General features: G+C 39.5%; 1 protein-coding gene across 8 annotated transcripts in view; it reads right to left on the reverse strand.

Moving 5' to 3' along the window:
* The window catches only part of LOC149465907 (sodium channel protein type 5 subunit alpha-like), a 518,022-nt gene that overhangs the window by 44,036 nt on the left and 458,699 nt on the right, over window positions 1-15,287 (reverse strand). For 5 of the 8 annotated variants that reach the window (XM_089673130.1, XM_089673129.1, XM_089673127.1 and 2 more), the window contains one exon: window positions 9,966-10,088. In XM_089673130.1, the coding sequence (XP_089529256.1) occupies window positions 9,966-10,088 (123 nt within the window). Of the gene's footprint in view, window positions 1-9,965; window positions 10,089-10,417; window positions 10,544-15,287 lie in introns of all 8 variants that reach the window. The other 3 variants (XM_089673128.1, XM_089673125.1, XM_089673126.1) reach the window with 1 other exon arrangement.

The raw sequence follows: 15,287 nt of genomic DNA on the forward strand, positions 1-15,287 counted from the left end.
TCAAGCTCTATGGTGCTGGCCAGTGAGCACAGGGCCACTAGAGGACGTCAGGCCCTCAGGCCACCCTCATGAAGTCTGTTTCAGAGACCTTCACACCAGTGGCCTGCTGGAGGTCACTTTGTAGGGCTCTGGCAGTGCTCATCCTCTTCCTCCTTGCACAAAGGAGCAGATACCGGTCCTGCTAATGGGTTAAGGAGCTTCTATGGCCCTGTCCAGCTCTCCTAGAGCAACTGCCTGTCTCCTGGAATCTCCTCTATGCTCTTGAGACTGTGCTGGGAGACACAGCAAACCTTCTGGCAATGGCCCGTATTGATGTGCCATGTTGGAGGAGTTGGACTGCCTGTGCAACAACTGTAGGGTCCAGGTATCACCTCTTGATACCAGTAGTGACACTGACCCTAGCCAAATGCAAAACTAGTGAAAAACAGTCAGAAAAGATGAGTAGGGATACAAATGTCAGTGACCTCCACCTGTAAAACCATTCCCGTTTTGGGGGTCATCTCATTATTGCCCATCTAGTGCATCTGTTGTTAATTTCATAAACACCAAAGCAGCTGAAACTGATTACCAACCCCCTCTGATACATATCTGACTAGATTAATATCCCAGGAGCTTAACTGACTTGATGCTATACTCTAATTAAAAAGTGTTATTTTAATTTTTTTTCAGCAGTGTATTAAAGGGGTGTTTGCCTCCATATGGATTTTATTTTTTGTACCATATAAGCTTTGTGCAAATGGTACCGAGTAACTGCATTTTCTTTGTATCCTATCTGTGATGATGCATACCATGTATTTTTATGAAATTGCCAAGGGGAGAGGGTTGTCTCATCCCAGTATTGTGGTTATACAATACTGGGCATCCTATCCTGGAAAATACTGCAAGCAGAAAACTACTTAGAACCACATGCCAGGACAATGAAAGTACAGTTTGCCTAGGTACATGGTAGGAATCAAACGAAACAACAGAAGATAGAAAGCTGTAATTAGTGGAAATTTAAAATATATATATATATATATATATATATATATATATATATATATATATATATATATACAGTTGTGTTCAAAATAATAGCAGTGTGTTGAAAAAAGTGAATAAAGCTCAAAATCCTTCTAATAGCTTTTATTTCAATACACACAAATGCATTGGGAACATTACGCATTCTATTCCAAATCAAAACATGAAGAAAAATATATCAAATTTGTGTTGTTCCTGTAAAAAAATTTAAGAAAAGTGAATATTAGACTGTTCAAAAAAATAGCAGTGTTTGTATTCTTCTTTACAAACTCATTCACTATATGAACTGAAAAATGTTTGAAGATTTTGCTTTCCTTTGAATCACTTAATTAATATTTAGTTGTATAAGCACTGTTTCTGAGAACTGCTGTACATCTGTGTTGCATGGAGTCAACCAACTTCTGGCACCTGTGAACAGGTATTCCAGCCCAGGATGATTGGACTACATTCCACAGTTCTTTTCTATTTCTTGGTTTTGCCTCAGAAACTGCATTTTTGATGTCACCCCACAAGTTTTCTTTTGGATTAAGATCCGGGGATTGGGCTGGCCACTCCATAACGTCAATCTTGTTGGTCTGGAACCAAGATGTTGCACGTTTACTGGTGTGTTTGGGGTCGTTGTCTTGTTGGAACACCCATTTCAAGGGCATTTCCTCTTCAGCATAAGGCAGCATGACCTCTTCAAGTATTCTGATGTATTCAAACTGATCCATGATCCCTGGTATGCGATAAATAGGCCCAACACCGTAGTATGAGAAACATCCCCATATCATGATGCTTGTGCAACCATGCTTCACTGTCTTCACAGTGTACTGTGACTTGAATTCAGTGTTTGGGGGTCATCTGACTAACTGTCTCCGACCACTAGACCCAAAAAGAACAATCTTACTTTCATCAATCTACAAAATGTTGCGCCATTTCTCTTTAGGCCAGTCAATGTGCTCTTTGGCAAATTGTAACCTCTTCAGCACGTCTTTTTTTCAACAGCGGGACTTTGCGGGGTCTTCTTGCAGATAGCTTGGCTTCACATAGGCGTCTCCTAATTGTAACAGTACTCACAGGTAACTTTAGACTTTCTTTGATCTTCCTGGAGCTGATTGTTGGCTGAGTCCTTGCCATTTTGGCTATTCTTCTATCCATTCAAATGGTAGTTTTTCGCTTTCTTCCACGTCTTTCAGGTTTTGGTTGCCATTTTAAAGCATTTGCGATCATTTTAGCTGAGCAGCCTATCATTTTCTGCACTTCTTTATATGGTTTTCCCTCTCCAATCAACTTTTTCATCAAGGTACGCTGTTCTTCTGAACAACCCATTTTCCTCAGAATTTCAAAGAGAAATGCACTGTAACCAGCATGTACAACATTTGCTGCCTTCCTTCCTTAAATAAGGGCAATAATTGCCACCTGTTTTTCAAAGAATGAATGACTTCACTAATAGAACTCCACACTGCTACTATTTTAAACATGCCCCTTTTAATTAGTGATTCAATTACACAGAATCAGCAGCATGCATGTCATGACTGTTGGGTCTGTTGGATTTCTATTACTCTACTACACCTGCTAGTAAATTATTTGCCATGTAGAAATATAATTTCTACCAAAAACAGTGATTGATCAGGTTCGTGATGTCTGACTGCTATTATTTTGAACACAACTATATATATAGGCTACTGGATTGTAAATTAAATTCTTTTGAAGCTCAATAAGCATGTCTTTATCATTTAATAATTACTTTATTCACTCACTAATATAGTGTATAAAAAGAACTGTCTTCTCATGATCTGCAGGTGACATAACCTGGCAGGAGATTTTTTGTTTTGGTCTACTGATTGTCTGCGATCTCCACTATGACATCCTGCTGACATCGCAGGGTTTATGCTGATTACAGGAAATTGTTAGTCAGTAGTTGCTTAGATCTGAGGATTACTTGTAAGTGGGAAAAGATATATGGTGGATGTGATGATGGAATTTCCCATATTTCTGTCCTAACAGGTTCTTTTAATATGATGAATTGCTAACGTGGCCCGGAAAACATTCACTTAATCTGAATATATTAGGATAAAGATTTTATTTCCAGGGGTTTTCAGAAGAGTTCTGGGAGGGACTACAGCCATAACAAGGTAATGGAACTTTATAAAGCTGGAAAAGGACATAAAAAGATATCCAAAGCCTTGAGTATGCCAGTCCATACTGTTCGATCACTAATTAAGAAGTGGAAAATTTTGGGATTTCTTAATACCAAGCCAAGGTCAGGTTGACCAAGAAAGATTGCAGCCGCAACTACCAAAAGTATTGTTTGGGGAATCTTGGGTAACAGGGATGGGTGAAAAGAAAGGGAAGAAGAAGAAAGAAAGGAGAGAAGGGAAGTAGGAAGAATGGAAGGATGACATTTTCCCCTGTAGCCTCTACCCCTGTATAGGAATACAGGGGTAGAGGCTACAGGAGCCCTGCTACCATTTTACCAGACAGGAAGTGGAGCAAACTTTCCAAAAGCAACACAGACAGAACTAAAAATGCTTTTCTTTTTTAGATTGGGGAAGGCTACAACCCCTTCAGACTTGTATTGTTGTCTGTGTCCTTGTTTTAGATTATCCCTCACTTTTCGGGTAAACTGTTGTCAGCAGAACAAGAAGCAAGGATGAATCTCTACCAGAACCTCAAATGGCAGTAAAGTTCTAATAATTTTTTATTCTATCTAGAACTAAAAAAACAGATGTATTGTCTTGACATACACTTTAAGCACACCTCTCTCTATGCTGCAGACCATTTGGGTTGGATGAATAATTTATTTCTGAATTATACTAAAGTATCTTTCTATTTAGACTGTAGAGACTTTTGTTGAGGGAAACTGAGAACGTCTGGATATTATATCTTCAGGTTTAGGTGTTCCAAGACTATGTTGCCACAACCAGAATGCTTCACCCAGTGGGGTGGCCTGTTGACCTCATGCACTGCCAGAAAGAAAAACAAAAATCTTGGCCTGGTAGGCTGTGTCTACCATCCATATTGTTTTACATATAATGAACTTTAAATGTATAATATGTAAATATGTACTTTTATGTTTAATTCTTTATATGATCATGAATGAAGTAAAAGTTTAAGTAATGTGGAGGAGTACACATCTACGGTATGAATTATCCCATAACATCAGGATTGCTGGGCTAGCCTAAGGTTTAATGGAATGATTTAGCTGGCAGTATGTGCTCAGAAAACTGCACATTTGTTAGTTATGTAAGACCTATTCATTCTGGTGTGTGTGCAATTATTCAAATTAGGCAAGAACAAAAATGTTCAAACTGAAAGGAAATTAGAGAAAATAAACTTCCCTCTAACAATACCTAATTACAAATATTGCTAATTGTTGTTTACTGCAGTGGAAGAATCGGGCAGACAGCCAAGGGCATTAATAGGCTTTTAGCATGTGCTTGGAGCAATGCTTACTTATCAGCATGATCACCAAGAAGCTATGTTTTTTCTTCCAGTCTTCTGTAAATACAACATTTATATAGCTAAAGCCACCAGTATAAGGCACCATACAATGTCACAGAATATACTATATAGTGTTAAACAAAAACACAACCAGCACTAAACTACTAAGGGACTTAGGGTTCATTCACACAAGATGCAGTGAGACTGTGTTGGGTGGCCATTCCAGTACAATTCAACTGCATGACATTATCTCCTGTGTGCCTGGTGCAGGGGCGGACTGACAACTCATGGGGCCCCCGGGCAATAGGGGATCATGGGGTCCCTATGTCCTTGCCCAAACTCAAAAAAGCCTATGAAAAAGGTACCAGGGGCATCTCATGGGGCCCCCTACTGACCCAGGGCCCTCGGGCAGTGCCCGAGTTTCCAAATGGTTAGTCCTTCCCTGGCCTGGTGCACACCACTGCATTCCACATTCCACTGAAATGTCTGTGTATATTGACACTGTATACTATATAGTGTTTCCTTGTGGATTTGGGAATATCTAACATGTTTTTACCAAGGTTATAATTTATATTCAGTAACTAAAGCATATCTTAAACCCAAATTATGTTTGTTAGTTTTTGATCAAGGAAGGAAAGTCTTTAGTTTTGCTTTTTTTTTTGTTTGTTTGTTTGTGTGTTTATTTTTGTGGGGAGAATTACATTCAGCTCCAATAGACACAATGGGAAGTTGTAGGAAATCTCCTCAAAGTAGGGGAAAGACAGTTTTTACTGAAACAAGTGTTCTTATTTGAAAACTTCCATTCTATTCCTGATCTGGTGACAATTCAAAATGTTAGATTTTTTTCCTTCACTTTCTGTCCTAGTGTCAAAATCACCAGGGCCCATTAAGGAGGGTAAAACTACCAAGCAGGGACACAAACAGCAAAAAAACAGAAAAAGAAAGAAAAACATAGAATCCATAATCCCTCCCTACTCTATCCATACTAAAAAAATAGGCTTTATTATTAATAATAATAATAATAATAATAATAATAATAATAATAATAATAGCAACAGTAATCATCATCATCATAATACCACATAGTAAAAGAGGCTTTAGTCAAGGTTAATTCCTTTCCTTGCCTAGGAGAGCATCTAGCAATACCTGTGTAATGTTTCCTTTGGGATGAATGCACTTCTACATATTTAAAATAAAAATTAATAAACTTAACTATTTATTTAAATAACTTACATAGTGGAGCATACAACTGAATATTTTAAATAGTTGACTTTACATAATATACTAAAATAGACACTCTCCGGCCACTTTATTAGGTACGCCTTGCTAGTGCCAGATAGGACCCCCTTTTGCCTTCAGAACTGCCTAATTCTTTGTGGCATAGATTCAACAAGGTGTTGGAAACATTATTCAGAGGTTTTGGCCTATATTGACATGTTAGCATCATGCTGCAGATTTGTCGGCTGCACATGCATGATGCGAATCTCCCGTTCCACCACATCCCAAAGGTGCTCTATTGGATTGAGATCTTGTGACTGTAGAGGCCATTGGAGTACAGTGAACTCATTGTCATGTTCAAGAAACCAGTTTGAGATGATCTGAGCTTTGTGACATGATGCATTAACCTGCTGGAAGTAGCCATCAGAAGATGGGTACACTGTAGTCATAAAGGTATGGACATGGTCAGTAACAATACTCAGGTAGGCCATGGCATTTAAACGATCCTCAATTGATGCTAAGGGGCCCAAAGTGTGCCAAAAAAATATCCCCCACACCACTACACTAGTTCGACTCAAACATTGGCTGTTTGTGTGTTCACTGAACATATGCATGGTAAAGGCGTTCGGTGGGCTATTCACCCACCCCGCCCCACAATGCAATGCTCCCTGACAGTGCATTGCGATTGGCCAAAGCAATGCACCTGACAACAGGTCAGGTGCAATGCTTTGGCCAATCACAGTGCCTGATGACTTCACAAGGGCCAGGAGTTACCCCACCCCCTTGTGATGTCATCACAGTTTTTAAGAACTGTCATACCGGAGCAGCGGTGGCTGTGGGCCTCATGCTTGACGTGGATCTACTTCAGGGGAATTTTTAAAATTTTTGATTTTAATTAAAGAACTTGTTGAAGACTATCTCCTGTCATTTTTACACTTTTTTTTTTGTGAATAGCAGTGAATAGTAGCGGTACCACATACTCATTCACATGGGGGGAGGCTGGGATCTGGGGACCCCCTTGCTAAAGGGGGCTTCCAGATTCCGTTAAGCCCCCCGTCCATAGACCCCCACAAACACAGCCCACGGTTGTCGGGAAGAGGCCCCTATTTCCATTAACATGGGGACAATGTGCTTTGGGGGGGAGCTCCCCTGCCCCACAGCAGCCCCCCATGTTGAGGGCATGTGGCCTGGTATGGTTCAGGAAGGGGGCGCTTGCTCTCCCTCCCTTTCCTGACCTGTCAGGTTGCATGCTCGGATAAGGGTCTGGTATGAATTTTGGGGGGGGGGGCCCTGCCTTTTTTTTTTAATTTTGGTGTGAGGGTTCCCCTCAAAATCCATACCAGACCCAAAGAACTTGGTATGGATGGGAGGGGGGACCCCACACGTTTTTTACAAAAAAGTTTTAATGGGCAATGCCAATAATTCGTTGACATTCATCTGTCAGAGGGGAACCCCGCTCACAGCTGAAACAGTAAAGAATGTTTCACTACTAAAATACAGCATGACTTAATAATATAACTCATGCTGTCTTTTAGTAGTTGAGCGGTATCTTACCGCATGATCAGATGCGGTAAGATACCGCTCAGTAAATTGTCCCTGTTCGAAGTTCGCAGTCAAACTTTTGGTAGGTTCAGATGTTTGACTGTGAACTGAACAGGGGGTGTTCGGCCCATCACTACATTACACCACCACCAGCCTGAACCATTGATACAAGGCAGGATGAATCCATGCTTTCATGTTGTTTATGCCAAAATCTGAATTTGAATGTCGCAGATGAAATTGAGACTCATTAGGCCAGGCAACATTTTTCCAGTCTTCTATTGTCCAATTTTGGTGAGCCTTTGTGAGTTGTAGCCTCCGTTTTCTATTCTTAGTTGATGGGAGTGGCACCCTGTGTGGTCTTCTGCTGCTGTAGCTCATCTGCTTCAATGTTCGATGTGTTGTGCATTCAGAGATGGTATTCTGCATACCATGGTTGTAACGAGTAGTTATTTGAGTTACTGTTACCTTTCTTTCATCTAGAACCAGTCGGCCCATTCTCTTCTGACATCTTACATCAACAAGGCATTTCTGTCCATACAACTGCTGCTCACTGGATATTTTCTTCTTTTTTTGGACCAGTCTCTATAAACCCTAAACATGGTTGTGTATGAAAATCCCAGTAGATCAGCAACTTTTTAAATACTCAGACCATCTCACCTGGCACCAACAACCATACCACGTTCAAAGTCACTTAAATCCCCTTTCTTCCCCATTCTCATGCTTGGTTTGAGCTTCAGCAAGTCATCTTCACCATGTCTAGATGCATAAATGCATTGAGTTGCTGCCATACGATTGGCTGATTAGCAATTTGTGTTACCAAGCAATTGAACAAGTTTACCTAAAAAAGAGGCCAGTGAGTGGATATATAATAATAATACTTAATGTAAATAAAGAGAGTATATCTGCCCAGGGAGGACACAGGAAGCAACAAAGACCTGTTAGAGGTTCTAGCCCCTCACCACACTATTCAAAACTGTTAGGGGGTCGTGCTCGTTATATGTGCAGGGAGCTGTTAAATATTTGAAATACTTCCTGTCACGTGATCTTTTCCTCCCTCCTGGGCCTAGACCTAAGAGGATAGATCTGTAAGTTGTCTGTCCCTCTCCTCAGGGCCAAGGACCTAAAGGATGGAAGCAGGAGGAATCTCCCCTTCTGGGAGATTTGACTGGCTGCTGAAAGCAATTGCAGCTGTCCCCCACATGAGAACTGAGAAGTCCACAAACCTTCTCAACACTCCTGCCTTGGAACACCAGGACCAAGACACTTATAGAAGCTTGATCTCCAATAAGCCAAAGACCTGTGGGTATTCAAGTACACATAGCCTGTAAGAGCAGGGAGACTTTGATGCTTAGTGTGCCTTTGAGGAGAATTGGAGCCTGGTCTGGTGACTGAGACCAACTACGTTTTTGGAGTATTCTGATTCATTCCTCACCCTCATTATTATATTTGCTAAAGTTAATAAACTGGTTTACAATTGCTTTAGCTGAAATGACTGGGCCCATTTTCTCATGAAACTTGAAAAGAAGCACATCTAAGACTGAATGTGCTTAAAACCTTACCACCATGTAAATGTGCCTGGGACATTCATAATGTAAGATTTCAGTTTATCTAAAGGTCAGATCCTACTGAGGTCAGTTCTAATAGTGCTACATACAGTCAGTTCAAATAATGCTATATATTTTTCACTGCACAGCATGAAATTTTACACATAAACAGAGCTTCAGAGCTGGATCTATCTTTGAAGAACAAATCACTATTTCCAGCACAACCAGTCTAACTTTTATTATGTGTTTTTCAGATATCAGTTGAGTTCATTTTTTGCCAATACACCCTGTACTGGATGGCAGTCATCTAATGTCCATGAGAACCATATGACTGTATGACTGAAAATGACTACAAGAAAAGCCAAGCACAGACATGGACCTTACCACTGAAGTGAACAGAAGGCATACTTTAGAATGTACAGTATTAAGTGAACACATTTATTTAAGATTAGAACACATGGGGGTTTATTTACTAAAGCTGGAGAGTCCAAAATCAGACTCCCTTCTGCATAGAAACCAATCAGCTTCTAACCTCAGCTTGTTCAATGAAGCTTTGGCAATGAAACCTGGAAGCTGATTGGTTTCTATGCAGAAGTGAGTCTGATTTTGGACTCTCCAGCTTTAGTAAATAAACCCCATGATGTCTACCCTATATATGAGCAGCCAATTTGAAAGAGAAAGACACTGCAAAGACATGCATTGATTAAAACTTAACAAAAATTACATGCAAGAGTTTGAGACTTATTTTCACACAGAAGAAATCTGTCAAACGGAATTGGTTAATAGAATAAAAGCTGAACATGCAAATAAAACCCAATAATTGGCAAGCTAGCAAACACACAAGTATTTCAGAAGAAAGTATTTGCAATGAATGTATTCATGACTTTAGAACTTAGAAGAGGTGGTAAAAAACACCACAAATCTTGAAATTTTGATACCTTTGTCAATTACTCATTGCAAGGGTTGATGATGTACCCTCGTCTGAAATCTCTCTGTTATTTGTTTCATTCTCTGTACTGAGATTTCCCCATCTATATAACTTCAAATCTCCTTGCAAGGATGAAACAAATGTCAAAATTGAGAAAAAACTAACTGTATACCAAATGGAAGAGCCATTCTTGTATACAGATCTACTAACATCAATTCAAATAAAATTAGGTCCTACACATGCTTTTTGTTGAAATGGACCCAGTTGGGTTGCTGTTGTAATCTTACCCTCATCCCTTCAAACCGTGATAATGCCCTTAATGGTCTCAAAGCTCTGAGGGTCCTAAGAGATTTAATAGGACCAAATTCGGAGAATCCCAGGGCAGTAGCTATCAAGCTTATTAAAGACACCTAAATGGAGACACAAAACAGAATCCAGGCCGTTAACACACTTTGGCCATCTTTACCTGCTTCTGATGAATAAATTATGCATAACCAAAGACCTGCAGAAGGAAAATATTAGGAGAAAAGCAGAGTTACAATTTTTATATGTTTCAATTTGAATCCTTACGAAATAAATAATCCTGAAGCACTGTCTTTCCTTGATATTTCTGTGTAAATTAAGATACATATTAAGTACATTTTTTTTATATCCACTGTTCTTTTCCTAAAAGCAAAAGACGTTATTTTCCTGTAAAAAAAAATGTGAAGAAACACTGATAAAATGTGATTAACCTTACCCTCATGCCTTCAAATCTGGACAAGGCTCGTAGAGGCCTCAATGCCCTCAGTGTTCTGAGAGACTTCATGGAAACCACTTGCCCTTGGCTATTCCCATAAGTTGCTATCAGACAAGCTACTGAAATCTGCATAGATTGAATGAACAAAATGGCTGATCAGATCCATGCAACCAAATGTTATTGCCCAAATGCTTAACCTTTGTGGTTCTTGAAAAGGGAAATAATGTTAAACATTCTTTTAAAAACACAGCACAAAGTTTTTTAGCACACCATATAATCAAATAACAGAGAATCCTGGTGTTGCATACTACTTTTCATTTTTTTAAACCTAAAATGAACACCCCTTTGGAAGCTCAAACGTTTCATGATACCTTATAATCAATACAGGATATTTTTCAGATGCAATGCAAATTTATTAAAGCATACAATGAATGTTATTATTAATGCACACAATGAATGTTAATTAACATTTTTAGCTGTGTAGAAAGGTAGCTACATATGAAAACGGATTTAAAAGGAGTTCATTAGCTGAAGTTTAGTTAGCTAGAAAATATACTGTAATACAGAGGACTGTAGTTGAATAATGTTATAACTGAATGGTTTCACTATAATAACCAAAATCATGATAATACCCAATAAAAACAAAATCTGAAACCGTGACTTCTGTTCATGGTAAAATACTGGAGTTGCAAAGGGACTCAGGTGGGAAAGAGAGAGAGTGGGAGTGTGATCCTTTTCATGGAATATCCTTTTACAATACTGTTTATAAAAGTAAATGGAAATGATGGAACAACTTCCTATATCTCTACAAAAGCAAATTCTAGAGGCTTATAAAGACACTTTTGTAGGATGATACTGGTGGATGTGGCTGGGATGAGATTGCTACATACATAAAAATTCTCCTGACCAGTAAAAAAGAGAAGAGAAATACTGCCAAGAGTGTTAGAGAGTATTTGGGGGGGTGATACCATGTCTTCCTGTGGTTAAACCAAGTCCCCATAACAATGTTGGCTTACTCTCCTAGTAAGAGGCTCACAGGTTTAAGATAAACCTGAGAAGCCCCTTGAGAATGTGAGTGATCTACTGGTTATTCTTCATAATCTAGTGTCACCTGTGAAATACTATTAAATTTGTGAAAATTTTACACTCAAATATGTGACTACAACAGAAAAAAACAATGTATAGAAAACAGAGCTCCATTCTAGCAGTGTTTTATAGGTACCACCATGCAATGTACATGCATAAAGGCACTTTTTTAAGGCCTCCTTCACATGGCCATGTCGTCACATACACTGATTTCAGTGGCAAGAATCAGTGGATTTTTTCAGCTGAAATCACAGGGGCATGTGAATAGCAGCAGTCACTCAGCCTATTTAAAGTAATGACAGGTTTACAGTGGCTGCCACTGTTTGCATGTAGCCAAATATGATCCAGCAATCTACATGAACAAGATACTTTATACAAATCATGGCAGCGAATCCCCTCTAATAAAAGGACATCAGCCCCTACCACAGCAGTGAGTCTGCCTATGGTGTAACTGCAATGCATACAATACTTCCAGAATGCTCCACCAATCAAATGCAAATAAGAAGTCCCTTTAAAAGGACAATACAACAGTTGCTTCTCTGTCAAAAAGGAGCCCCTACCTTGAAAGGATGAGAAACACATCCAAGTAACATTCATTTAGCAATCATCTATGTTTCAATGGCAAACCCACATGTCAAGGTACTCTTACTGTACAACAGATAAAGTACCACTATAGGAATGGATCAGTAGAACAGTCAGATGTAATTCAGGACTTTTGAACAGAAACATGGGTGTCGATTTACTAAAGGAAAAAAAGACTGTTTTACAATGGCAATGTTCCCTGAGCTTAGTGAATACGCTCTACTGACTTCTGCCATACAATCGTGTGTAAGCAAAAATATTGTTTTATTTTCTTTGCACGTTATTGGGTCTTCTTTATAAACTGAAAGTGGAACTAATGGTAAACTTTTTGTTCATGTTGGATAGAGTAAGGGAGGGTTATAACCCCTGCATGGTTTTTTTTTTACCATCTATGTCCCATTGGAGAGATTTCCCATCACCTCCTGTCCCATAGCCTAAGCAGGAAGTAATTGATAATCTCTCTAAAGTGAGGGAATCTCTGGTTGTCACCAGTGCCAGGTGTGGTCACCCAGCAGGGGGGAGGGGGGGCATGCAGCCTTCCTAGTGCACGAGTGGAGAAAACCTGTCTCCACGCAGGGTCAGTGTGGTCACTCTCTATGTCTCAGGCATTCTCATCCTGGGTGTTCTGCAGGGTTCTCAGGTTGATGGACAAATTGGTAGGAAGAGTCACCACAAAAAAAGCCTGTCGGTGATTCGATAGGTGGAGGCGCTTGATGTGGTTGTTCAAATGATAGGCACGAAACATCTACTATCCTTTGGTGAAATAAAGTCATTGGATGTTTTACTAAAGCAGATGCTTATACTTTGAACAACCAAATCAGGCACTTTTGTCAATCAAATTACCAACAGGCTTTTTTTGTGCTGACTCTTCCTTCCAGTCCAATGGAAGATTTCCACACTATTACCATTCTGGGGACAACTCAAAATGTGGGATTTTTATTTGCTTTCATGTTCCATTATAATAGTAAACAAGACAAAAAGAGAGGGTAAATCTCCCTAACAGGGGCACAGACAGCAACAAAAACCTGACAGGCATTCTAATTTCTCTCCGATCTGTCCAAAACTAAAAAAAAAGGTTTGCCTTTACTTTAGAACTTTAGTTTGGTATTTCGACGTGGAGATACCCTAAACAGCAACTTCCTTGGGGTTCACCAAAGGCATCACTCTCTTTAAGTAACGCCTTGTAAAATATACATTGCACAATCACCACCTCTCTGAATAAAGTCCTCCAAAATTAGGTGAATATTTAAAGCCATTTACAAATATGAATGGTAAAAGCTCAATAATATGGTGTATTTAGGTGAATATTTTACAGTACACTTTTTTGCTGCTCGTACCCTCTGCACGATCCAAACATTTATATAACTTTCCAGCCAATGTCACCAGTCACAGCTGACAGGAGCCTCCTCATCCCCCTGAAGTAGCTAGGAGGATCTAGCAAATGGTTCAGAAAGTCCAGGGCACATACTTGCTTGGATCTTGCTGACTGTACACAGAGAAAAGAGGGAAGAAACTGTTCTGAGAAATATTTGTTTATATACACCATGTGAGGAGAAGTCATGACACTTAAGTACAGGAGAACACAGAAGTCTTGGCTAAGGGGCAGGAATTGTTTCCAGAGAAAGGAATCCAGAGTTATAGACTTGCAAGGGGCACATTGTATCAGTGTGCACTCAAAACTGCTATCCCTGTGTTTTAATAAAAGTAAAGATACATAACTAGGGCAGCACAGTGGCTGAATGATTAGTACTTCCACCTAGCATCATTAGGGTTGTTGGTTCAAATCCCTACCATGAGACTACGTTAGGGACCTTAGATTGTAAGCTCCTTAAGGGCAGGGACTGATGTGAATGTACAATATATATGTTTTATATTGATGGTGCTATACAAGTACCTGTAATTATAAACTAGGTTAATTAACATTATTTTTTTGTGCATCCTGGTAGAAAAATTAACTGGGATAATATAGATGAACAGCATCAATTACAAAACATTATTTTCACAGGCTTTGGGAATATTTTGAAAAAATAAACACACCTAAAACAAACCTGTGAAAATAAGCTGTGGGCACATACCTTTATCTGTATTATCCAATATAGTACCCTCCACCTGTAGGATAGGCTCACCCTCTGCCCACATCCCACAATACAATGCTGGTAACCAATCATCTGTTCTGAGCATTTATATATATATATATATATTATAGATGAGAATGAGTATGGCTATGAAAATACCAGCTCTAAGAAAGCCGTTATCTTCATAAGTATTCTGGGATGGCTCTGGGCTGTCCTGTGCTATCCTGTGATTTCAAACTATATCATAATTAATATATATATATATATATATATATATATATATATATATATATATATATATATACACACTATGTTTCTAAAAAGAATTAGGACACCCCTCCAAATCATTGCATTTAGGTATTCCAATCACCTCCATGGCCACAGGTGTAGAAAATCAAGCACCTAGGCATGCAGACTGCTTCTACAAACATTTGTGAAAGAATGGGTCACTCTCAGGAGCTCAGTGAATTCAAGCGTGGTACTGTGATAGGTTACCACCTGTGCAATAAGTCCATCCATGAAATGTCCTTGCTACTAAATATTCCATGGTCAACTGTTAGTGGTATTATAACAAAGTGGAAGCAACTGGGAACAACAGCAACTCAGCCATGAAGTGGTAGGCCATGTAAAATGACAGACTGGGGTCAGCGCATGCTGAAGCACACAGTGTGCAGAAGTTGCCAACTGTCTGCAAAGTCAATAGCTAAAGACCTCCAAACTTTGTGTGGCCTTCATATTAGCACAACAGTCAGTAGAAAGCTTCAAGGAATGGGTTTCCATGGCCATGCAGTTGCATCCAAGCCTTACATCTCCAAGTGCTATGCAAAGTGTCCGATGTAGTGGTGTAAAGCACCTCGCCACTGGACTCTAAAGCAGTTGAAACATGTTCTCTGGAGTGACCAATCATGCTTCTGTCTGGCAATCTGATGAATGTGTCTGGGTTTGGCGATTGACAGGAGAATGGTACTTGCTTGACTGCATTGTGCCAAGTGTAAAGTTTGGTGGAGGGGGGATTATGGTGTAGGTTTGTTTCAGGGATTGGGCTTGGCCCCTTAGTTCCAGTGAAGGGAACTCTTAATGCGTCAGCATACCAAGACATTTTGGACAATTTCATGCTCCCAACTTTG

Source organism: Staurois parvus, unplaced genomic scaffold (assembly GCF_062004578.1).
Source record: "Staurois parvus isolate SC_StPar_1 unplaced genomic scaffold, SC_StPar_1.0 ptg000136l, whole genome shotgun sequence".
Lineage (NCBI taxonomy): Eukaryota > Metazoa > Chordata > Amphibia > Anura > Ranidae > Staurois > Staurois parvus.